Source organism: Triticum dicoccoides, chromosome 3B, assembly GCF_002162155.2.
Source record: "Triticum dicoccoides isolate Atlit2015 ecotype Zavitan chromosome 3B, WEW_v2.0, whole genome shotgun sequence".
In the NCBI taxonomy this organism is placed as follows: Eukaryota; Viridiplantae; Streptophyta; class Magnoliopsida; order Poales; family Poaceae; genus Triticum; species Triticum dicoccoides.
In genome coordinates, this window is record NC_041385.1 from 203135207 (window position 1) to 203146045 (window position 10839).

General features: G+C 41.3%; 1 protein-coding gene across 2 annotated transcripts; it reads left to right on the forward strand.

Annotated features, from left to right (window-relative positions):
• The first annotated feature begins 883 nt into the window (after positions 1-883).
• Positions 884-9873, forward strand: LOC119275543 (transcription factor MYB3R-1-like). 2 transcript variants are annotated; one of them, XM_037556408.1, is made up of 13 exons: positions 884-1144; positions 1826-1983; positions 2062-2116; positions 2831-2888; positions 3824-3918; positions 4029-4132; positions 4896-5024; positions 5700-7461; positions 7762-7958; positions 8712-8796; positions 8968-9180; positions 9457-9497; positions 9674-9873. In XM_037556408.1, exons 2-13 carry the CDS (start codon positions 1868-1870, stop codon positions 9804-9806), a joined length of 2988 nt encoding a protein of 995 aa, XP_037412305.1. In that variant the 5' UTR covers positions 884-1144; positions 1826-1867; the 3' UTR covers positions 9807-9873. The 2 variants fall into 2 exon arrangements, with proteins under 2 accessions (XP_037412305.1, XP_037412304.1); XM_037556407.1 differs by having other exon boundaries at positions 9457-9873.
• Positions 9874-10839: the final 966 nt, after the last annotated feature.

A 10839-nucleotide genomic window follows, 5' to 3' on the forward strand; every position in this document is an offset into this window, starting at 1 on the left:
GTCGGTTTGCCCGTCCGACAACATCCCTAGCCTGGTGAATTCCTTGTACTATATGTACTCCTTTTGCTATAGATCTTCTAATTTATATCACGCACTCGTGAATTTGAGTAGTCGCATATTTTTGCCAAACCGATCTTAAGCAAACACCCTATATATTCATTGGTTGTCTTTTACAGATGTATATGCACTCAAATTGGCACTCCCTCAACTTTGCCTTGTGGTTAGATGGCGCGCTTACTTGAGCGCGCGTTGCGTGTTTTCACACATGTAACATTTCGTTAGTTCAAAAAGGAGAGCATCAATCTGTTCGTTGGCAGGTGATCCAAGGCTAGGAAGAAAATCTTCAGTCTTGACACACCTCCCCATCTGGTCATTTAAAAAATGAACCACCCTCTTTAAGCTATGGCAATGTTCCTGTTCACTTTATGCCTCTTTTTTGAAACCCCCATTCTTCGATGACCTTCTTTCCCGGTAACCCCATCTCCTCTTGGGCATCAACAGATCTGCAATGACGATGTGCATTTCGTTATCGAGGCGACTAGGCGTCAACGCCCCTAGCCTGCAGAATTCCTCATGCACTATCTCCTATAGATCTACTGCTTTATGACACATCATCGTGAATTTGAGTAGTCACAGATTCCGCCAAACCGATTTTGGCGTATATTTATTGCCTGCCTTTTATTACATATACACACACTTGAAACCGTACTTTTTCAGTTTTGGCGTGTGGTTAGAAGGCGTGCCTAGGTGGGGCGCCTTGCGTGTTTTCACATATGGGTCATTTCGTTAATTGGAGAAAAGAGAGCCTCGATCTGCCCGTTTATAGGTGATCCAAGGGTCGGGAATGAAATTTTCAGGTTCTCGAAACACCTGATATGCTCCCTCTCTCGCCATTTCAAAAAACGAACTGCCCCCCTCTCCGAGCGACTCACCGTGGCATGTTCCTCCCCGTCCTCACCCTCTCCCTCCCGAGGCCACTCTTCTCCGGCGACCTCCTTCCCCTGTAGCTCCGCGGCCAGCGCATCCCCCTTATCTACCGATCGACGTCTCCTCCGCCCTCCTGTCGGGCTACGGCAGATCTGCGCAGCGGCGGCGGCGGCCGTCTTCGTCGGCGGCGCGCCCGGCCGGCGGCTTCCCTAGCCTGGTGAGTTCCTTGTACTCTATTTCTCGTAGATCTTCTCCTTTATGGATCACCGTCTTCGCGAATTCGTGTACCCACTGATTCTGCCAAACTGAAAATGAAGCCCCCTTCTGAAATTTGAACGCTAGGTTCTTCTGTTGCAGCCCGTAGATTGGTAAAGCTGGCACCTTTTAGGCTTCCATTATCACACTGCTTCTGCCCGGAGGTCATTTGACAAGAACTGTGGCTGGGGCCGTCGGTTCTGAGACTTGACGATATCTGGTGTTAGTTTTTGGTTGAAATGTCGTTCAGTTTTAGTTTTGTGCAAGGAAACCTAGGGCTGTGTTATATGCTTAGAAATTTAGGGGACACAGACAGTGAATCGCTGGTAGGGGTAAGTTTGTTGTGCACATTTAGGTGGGGGTGAAACCTGAACATGAAACTATTAGGACTGGTTCTGTAATGCCGTTCAATTTCACTGCAGTTATAGGCATCTTCCCGATTCGCTTTTTGTTTGGCTGCTATCACTGTAAGCTACATTTTTCAGTTTGGACATACATTATTTCAGTTCAACATAAAAAGTCCGAGTGTTCGTGCAACATAGCTTGCAGCAACTCCTCAAATACCTCTATTAGGATTGACAGTTTAATGATTCTGATTCATAGAAAGATTAAACTGTTTTTTACTTCTTTATGCATCTTCAAGGCTCTGCTATAGAGGGGATTGAGCATCCAGTCTTCACCCGTGATGACAAGCGATAAAGGAAAGGCTTCGAAGAAGGCTGGAGAGGCTTCTGGACAGCCATCTACTACTCATGAAGGGAAAGTCAGCAATGAGCCACAGAGGCAACGGTCGCTCAATGGGTAGATACTAACAGATCTTTGCATAAACGGTTAATTGTATAGCTTTTTTCTTATAGTTATCTGCTCCTTCACCTTTAGGAGGACCACCGGCCCGACACGACGCTCAACCAAAGGAAATTGGACCCCCGAAGAGGTATGCCATCCGAGTCGAATCTTATGTTTTTGTTGGCAAATGGCCATTTACTGTCCAAATGGCTGGATGGTGAGTGCTGACTCAACATCCGAGAATAGCTTAGGACTGATCAACTGTAAGATATGCATTATGTTTATTTGCATCTCTTTCTTAAATACACAATAATGGCAAACACTTATAAGTTTTATGGAAAATAATAATAATTCGATGGAACACTCTGGCCCTTTTGTGGAGGCTTGAGTTGTCTCATTGGGTGGTTTAGTCAACAGTTGTAGTTCAGTATGAGAATTTCTTGCAGATACACCCATGGGAGCATATCATAACTGCGCCACTTGGATTAACCCATATACTCCCTCCATCCTGAATTACTTGTCACATAAATGGATGTATCTAGAACTTTCAGGACTGGGGGAGTACAAGACAAATGATACACTGCAAAGTCTTATAACATGGGTTTTGCTAAAAAGTTCTTATAACATGGAGCTTCCTGCTTTATTCTGTCATATACTCAATTCCAGTTCCGCTTCATGCTGTGCTTGTCCTGTCACATTTTTGTGGGGATATATTGTATACGTCTCAGTGCCTCACTGACGTGTGGGCGCCATTTAATTAGCACCACAATGTAAAAGTCATAAATCAGTGGATTATACAAAAAAAATGAGTTTTTTTTACTGAAACTGTCTAATATTTCACTTGTGTGCTAATCAAATGCAGGATGATATATTGTCCAGAGCAGTCCAGACTTACAATGGGAAAAACTGGAAAAAGATAGGTATATTCTATGGATCGATTCATACCTGTGTAAAATTATGTGGCAACGCTATTAGTTTACTCTTGATGATGGTATTTTTGTAGCACATATAATTCTTTTACCTTTCTTGGACATCTCTATCACTCTTTCTGTATTTTGAAGTATATTAATACAAGACGACACACATTTGGGTGCTTGTTCAAGGAAAAAATATTTTGAATTATATAGGCATCTAAAATCCATGTCCTATATCATCGTAAGTGTTCTTTTGAGGGTAAGGACCCTACAGTATACGAAAGAGTAAGCTAAGAGAGTGGATCTCAGGGTATGAAGAACCCAAAATTGCTGGACAGACACATCCCCCTCAGCTAGTCTGTTCAGGGTGCCAGAAGGGTTGAATGTAGGTTCTGTTCTTATTTTGCCTGAGGGATTCAAAATTAGTGCTGCTCGAACGTATTTCCCCTGAGTTGAAAGAAAAGGTGGAAAATCTCTCTTCTCAGAGTTATCGTCCCGATAAAACTATATGCTTGTGATAGGCCCTGTCCGCGGTAAGAAATATGGTGAAATTGTCTTTCTCATTCTTTCCCCTGATCCTGCTACGAAGAAATATATTTTGCTGTGTCATGTTCCGAAGGTGGTTTGTGCATTTTTCTTTAGCATTTTTATATCTATGCGACACTACATTTTTTACAATGATGTTAGCTTCTTTTGTTCTTTTATTCTTCTATTCTCTTGTGCATGTTTGCTTTATAATTACATACATTGATTCATTAGAAACCAAGAGGATGATCCTTCCATTATCTAAGATAAGATATTGATTTGTTCCATTAGTTTGTGCTTTCTCTCATTCGTCTCCAGTCAGCTTTCTTTTTTTCCTTTTCTGTTATTAGAAACACCTCCCTACATTTTCTGATTTTTGACAAGTCTAAGCACTGACATAATACATTCTTTTCCAGCGGAGTGTTTTCCCGATAGAACCGATGTACAATGCCTGCATAGGTGGCAAAAGGTTCTAAATCCTGAGTTGATCAAAGGGCCATGGTCCAAAGAAGTAGGCCCCCTATTTGATTTGTTTCCATTTCAGGCTTATTCTGCTAATGTTTGATTGAGCATCTTGTATGCTCACGTGAGTCTTATCAACCGGTTGTTTCATATTTTTAGGAAGATGATATCATTGTTGAAATGGTAAAGAAATATGGTCCAAAGAAATGGTCAACTATTGCCCAAGCTTTGCCAGGACGTATAGGAAAGCAATGTCGGGAACGGTATGGATGGGAGTGCCCTTTAATTTCATCAATCTTGTACCTAAGAACCATTTTTCTTTGCAATATAATATATACGACTGAGCGTTGAACAACTGAATGTGGACAGTAACTCATGGAGTGCCCTGGTGCCTTGTTGGCTTTGCACATCAGCACTATGGTTTTATAAGGCACATGAATAATGTAATTCTTGATGCAAGTGATACAGAGTTCTCCTATGTATTCCTGGTTAAAGAACACAGTAATCTCAACAATCACTAATGCAATGTTGATTTTTGCAGAACCGCAAAGTGTTAGTTTGCCACTTTCCATTATCCCGATGATTCTACTGTTAAGGCATAGGCCGGGTTCTGGATAAAAATGTTTTATTTAATAGTTTCAATTTTTTTTGACTGAATAGTTTTAAAAATATAGAGGATCAAGTGAATAAAATGTCAATATGTCCCAACCTTGTAATGCTAGCACCTCTTCGTGCTGCTAGCTAGCAATACCAGAATTCAGGAGAGCTGATTTTATAATTTCAGATTCATCAGCCTTTTGGTAAAGTCAGTAAAAAGCAAAAAGACATTCGAACTAAAGTATTAATCTTTTTTAATTACATGTTAACATACTACAGCTGTTCCTCTTACAATTATTGTTATTTAGTGAAAGTTCCTATTTTGGGGCCAACTGAGTAGCAGCTAAATACATTGGCTTTAATTCGTAGCCATCACTAATTGACCATAGAGCATGTATCCTTTAACAATGGATTCTTATCTGTGATTAGGTGGCACAATCATCTTAACCCTGGCATAAACAAGGATGCATGGACACAGGAGGAGGAAATTACTCTTATACATGCTCATCGAATGTATGGAAACAAATGGGCTGAATTGACAAAGTTTTTACCCGGAAGGTAACTAAATGATGTTTCCTTTTATGTATGAGCTGCTGGGAAATATTTATGTATGATATCATGATGAGTCCTGTCCTGTGAAAAGAAGTTTTTCTTTTCATTCTCCCTGATGAATTCACAAACTTTTGGGTTCAGCATCCATTCCCCTTTTTCTTATTCGGTATCATTTGGAAGCTACGGTGTTATACTCGGGAAAAGATGGTAATCTCAAAAGGGAACTAAATTGTTTTTCTTTTGGAAAATAAAATTAGGGCACCGGTCCATAAAAATGTTAAACCACTGCCACTGTAATAGCTCTCTTTTATTTTCTTTGAACAAAATTTGAAATAATATATGTTATTTTTAGTCAAATATGGTGTCGACTGGTGAGTATTACAGCAAGCAGAGAGAATGTGCAACATGTTAGCAGTATTCCCTTTATGCGCATATATGCTTTGCATATCAATAGGCCCATATAGTCTAGGCAGGCCTAAGTCCCATGTTACTATGTACATTCTTGTATATTTGTTCCGGTCATTCAACAGAAAACATGATTTGGCCATTTCAAAAAAAAAAAAAACTGGGTAAGCTCTACTACGATTTTGACGCATCGCGTAACTATTATTGTTCAACAAGTGATGTCCTCTTTTAGACTACTGAAATGATTGACTTCTAAATTTATGTTTCCCCTGCCAGGACGGACAATTCAATTAAAAACCACTGGAACAGTTCTGTAAAGAAGAAAATTGATTCTTATATGTCATCAGGTTTACTTGCTCAAGTCTCGCGTCTCCCACTTATTGAACACCATGCGCATTTTAATTCCTCACCGGCAATTACGCAACAAAACAGTGAGGACAGTGACAGCAATGCTGTCCGGGAGGTTGAGGATTCATCAGGGTGTAGTCAATCCTCATTGGCCATGGTTTCTTGCTCGCAAGTGCAGGACACCAATCTGGCCTTGAGCTGTGATTTACATGTGAATGCGGATACCAGCAAGACAGAAGCACGTGATTCTCAGTCTTCTATGTGCCAGGAAGACTATACTTCCACCGAGGGTGCTGCATCTGCTTTGTCTGAAGTTCATTGTCATGCTTCTTCCTCCAGATTTGGTCCAGATAAACTCTTGCAGCAGGACATTTCACAAAGAATGAATTTGCAGATGGATATTGATGAAATACCAGGTAACTCTATGTTTGAAAACAACCAGACCATTTGTAGTACATCGAATAATGAAAGACCGATGTTACAGTATGAGATAGCACCAGATATGCCTATCTCTGTGCTAACAAATGTTTCTGGAGCTGAGCAAAAACTACATTTCATGTCCGAGGCTGACTTCAGCAGTCCTAATTGTTTGAAATCAGAACTTTGGCAAGAGATTTCGTTCCAGAGTCTTCTTTCTGGACCTGATATAGTTGATGCTGATTCTCTTTCAAGACTAAACCACCATTCAGATACACATTCCTCTGAAGCAGACACCAATTTTTTGGCAGCACCCAACCCATCACATACATCAAATCCATCGAGTATGATGGTGGCTGCTTATGGCCAGGATCCATCGTTGTCAGTACCACAATCTCTTATTTCAAATGGTTTGTCGGACGCGGCTGATGAAAAGTCAGGAGAAATGCAAGTTTCTGGGTCAGAGATGATCACATGCATGCATGATTCTTTTGGTGATTCTGAGCAGTTTGCTACCCCTGGCAGTACTGATGGTAGACATGGTGCTTCAGCAATTATAGAAAGAATACCGGAATACGGGGACAAACAGTTAACTGATGCTGAAGAACCTGCTGCCAGCATGGCCAAAGAACCACCATTGGCACAGGGTGAGGCTGCATCAGATGAAAAGCAAGATAAGGGAGCGCTATTCTATGAACCTCCTCGCTTCCCAAGCATGGATGTTCCATTTGTCAGCTGTGATCTTGTAACTTCCGGCGATTTGCAAGAGTACAGTCCCCTTGGCATTCGGCAGTTGATGCGCTCAACCATGAGCGTAACCACTCCATTGAGATTGTGGGGCTCCCCTACCCATGATGAAAGCCCTGATGTTGTGCTGAAGAGTGCCGCCAAAAGCTTCATAAGCACACCATCAATATTAAAGAAACGACCGAGAGATCTGTCATCTCCGACTCCAGAAAAAAGAATGGAGAGGAAGTCTAGGACTGAACAGGACAGTGGTGTGTTGGGCACATCCTCTGTCAGTGCTCAAACAAGTTGCATGCATGCCATTAAAGACAAAGCAATTGTTACCGAATCAGTTCTTTGCACTAATCGATCTTCATCTTTTAAACCTCTGGAGAAGAAACTTGAGTTCTGTGATGAAAACAAGGAAATTTTGGGTGAAAGCGAGCAGGCAAAAGATGGACGAAATGCACAGAACAACCATACTGTGGATGAGCATGCAAGAGGGGAACAGTGTTCCACTGCAAATATGGTCAATACTAATGATGAGGTAAGTACTTCTAAATCAGTTCTTCAATTGCACTTACCCAGTTGATGGTACCATATCTTAGTAGAACGGAAGGTAACGCTTATATAGTTATTGCGGCGTAGCATAGCAGTTGCTACAGTTACTCCAGTAAATTTAGCTTAACATGTCTTCAAGAAATGTGATTCAAAGTAGCAAGCTCTCTAATGATGTCATCATGTATGTAATATGTGGGGTTGAACTGAAAGGCGGGGGCAAAGTGGCATATAAGTTTTTCCCTTGACCTGCTGATCTTGTTCTTACTTATATTTTTGTTCCATGCAGCCACCTGCAACTGTTCTTGTTGAACACAAGGACAATGACATTTCTGATCATGGCGCAAATGCCATGTATCAGAAAATGAACACAAATCTTGAAGCTCTATCGGCCTGTAAGGAAGCATTTGCTAAATCAAAGTCTGGAGAACTCATTGCCGAGAAATCTTCACCATGCATTCAAATGGATTATGAATATGTGAACATGTAAGATTGCACACTAGTCTGCTTCCAAGATGATCTTTTAGGTCCTCCAATCAGTTTCTTTACTTTGGTCAGCACATAGTACGTGTGAGTCTAGATGTGGCAGGTCTTACTACAACTGTTTGTTGGTGGAATTGGTCATTTCATCCTCATCTAGTTACTAGCAAGCATTAATGTGATGCAACCCTCTCCATAACTGTGCATATTTGTGAAATCCACTAAATATAAATTTGAAACTGGTACCTGGCAAGTTGCCATCATTCCATGTTAAAATCTCTTCATTGCTAGAAAATTAAATTTGCCTGAAGATTTGGATTTACCTAGATACCTATTCTACTACTCCCTCCGTTCACTTTTATAAGTCATTTCAGACAACTAAAATTGAGTTGTTTTGCATGCTGTCTGAAATGTCTACAGCGCCTTGTAAAAGTGAACAGAGGGAGTATTAGATTTATGAATTTAATGATTAATACTCCACAGGGAGTACTTATCTGTGAGAGACTGAGAGTAGAAGATTCTTTAAGTGCTCCCTTTTCTACTCTGAAGCTGAATGTCATTTGCCTGAGATTTTGGTTTATCTAGACTAAAATGATAACAAGTCATTTATCTACTAACTCCCTTACTGGTATTAGCATCTGCAATTTGAATTCAACTGTCGAAGAACACATGGATCTTTCTAACGAAGAACACAATTACCGTTGCAAATTGCCAGTTGGTTTGCTCTTTTTTGCTATTCTGAATTGCTACTCTTTTCAGATTGGCTGATACGCCTGGTGTCAAAAGAGGACTGGAATCTCCATCGGCTTGGAAGTCCCCTTGGTTCATAGATATGCAATATAAGGTACAGTTAGCATTGAAATATTTATTGTCTTACAGCTAGCCTGCGTCAAATCCGCAACAAGCTTTTTTTGATGGGCCATATTTGTAGTTTTGGACGAGCTGGGGCATGAGAAGTACTTGTCATCTGTTACCCATTGTTTCTTTCTTTTGGTTAATACCTTCACTTGTGCAGGGGTCATACTTCATCAGCCCAGCGGATACAACTTATGATGCATTAGGATTGATGAAGCGGATAAATGTGCAGAGTGCTTCTGCTTTGGCGGATGCCCGCGAGGTCCTGGCAAGTGGCAGCCAATGTGGCAACAAAATTTTTGATGAGGAAAACAAGGAAAACATAGATGCCGAAAATGAAACAGGAACTGGCAAGCCGCAAAATAAAATCATGGTGCGTAGTTCTCATCTGCTTCATTCAGTACCTGGGATAGTAGAGTTGGAATTTCTTAGGAGACCATTTAGTTGTTTTTTCCCTAGGTATATAGCAATTACAAATCTTATGTGGGAAAACTATGGTAATTTGATTCCTGTAGTTGGTCAGATGTGATGGTTTCGACCAATTTTGATTTTTGAACAAACTAGATCGAGCATTGACTACAGATACTACTCTATATGATACTTAAGACTGCAATATCATCAGTATTTCTAATTCCAGTTAACACTGCAGGCTGAAGCAAGAGTCCTTGACTTCAACGAGTGCGCCACACCGGTAAGAACGGCAGACAACAGTGTGGGTGGCAGCCTGACAAAATCGGTCAGCTCACCCATTCCTTCCTCCCACCTCCTGAAAAATTTCAGATAGCTAGACCTCCGAGAAATACACCAGAGATATTCTTTGATTGTGCGTTACCAGCATTGTACATGCCTTGTCGTAAATCCCAACACCCAGTTGTTCTCCTATTCGTTGCTCCTGTTACCTTGTACTTCGTGACCGGACCGCTGTCCGGCACACATTCCAGCCCGGAAAGAATCCTTGGACTGTTGAAAGTTGTATCATCAGTTAATTTATGTTGTTAATATTTCATATCCCAGACCCAGACTTTCACTGTCGTGGTGAGTCTGATCAATGGGACAGTTTTGAGCTCCTCTAGTTGTATACTAGTAACTCTTTTATGTTTCATGAATTGAATTCATTTTGCCATCAAGTTTGGATGCCATAATTATGTACAGTCTTGTCGATTATCAACTCTTTTTTTTACATGACAAGAGCTTTATGTACAGTCTTGTCTTCCTAGGGGTATTCTATCTACCAATAGTTTCCACATCGGATTCAAACAAAGTTGCTCTGGATATTTGCCATGTCCCACTGCCCTGAGTGCTCATCTATCAGTTCATGCACTTTGGCAACCGATGCATTTGGTAGCTTGACCAAGGGCCTCCTGCTAGTATAAAATCTGGAATCCATGGGTCTGTTCACACACCAACACTACTGCCGTCTCCCACCCTCTACCAATCCAAACTGTAGGGCATCCCTGCCGTGAACAATCACTCGCCAAGTATGAGAGGCATTGCGCCTATTTTTCCTTATGTCATAAAATCTCCATCATGGTAATATTTACCTTTTATAAGACCCTCGCACTGAGGGAGTCGGGGTTTGTAAGCGATGCCACCCCTGCTTGGACAAAATAGCTTGGTTGAACAATTCAAAGTCTCGAAATCCACCCCTCCCCAATCGCATTTCGGTACGGCAATATCTCCCCACTTTTGCCAATGCATCTTCTATTTTCATCTCCTGCCGCTACAAAGCTTGTTAATTTTGTTTTTAGATGATCTGAAACAGCTCAGTGAGAAAGTAGGGATAGCCTGCCACACCGACTTCACAAGAACCTCTCTTCTAGCACTATTCATCAGTTTTGGGGTCCAGCCATTTGCTAGTTTCCTAATGCTTGTAGCAATACTTCCAAACTGGCCCCAAGTACTTCTCCCTTAGCCTCAGCACCTCCTGATTTGATTCTACATTGCAGTTTGAGCTGAACAAAGCTGCGGACTTTGCAATATTCACTAACTGGCCCGAGCCTTGTATGTGCATTTGCAAGATTTCACGAATCTG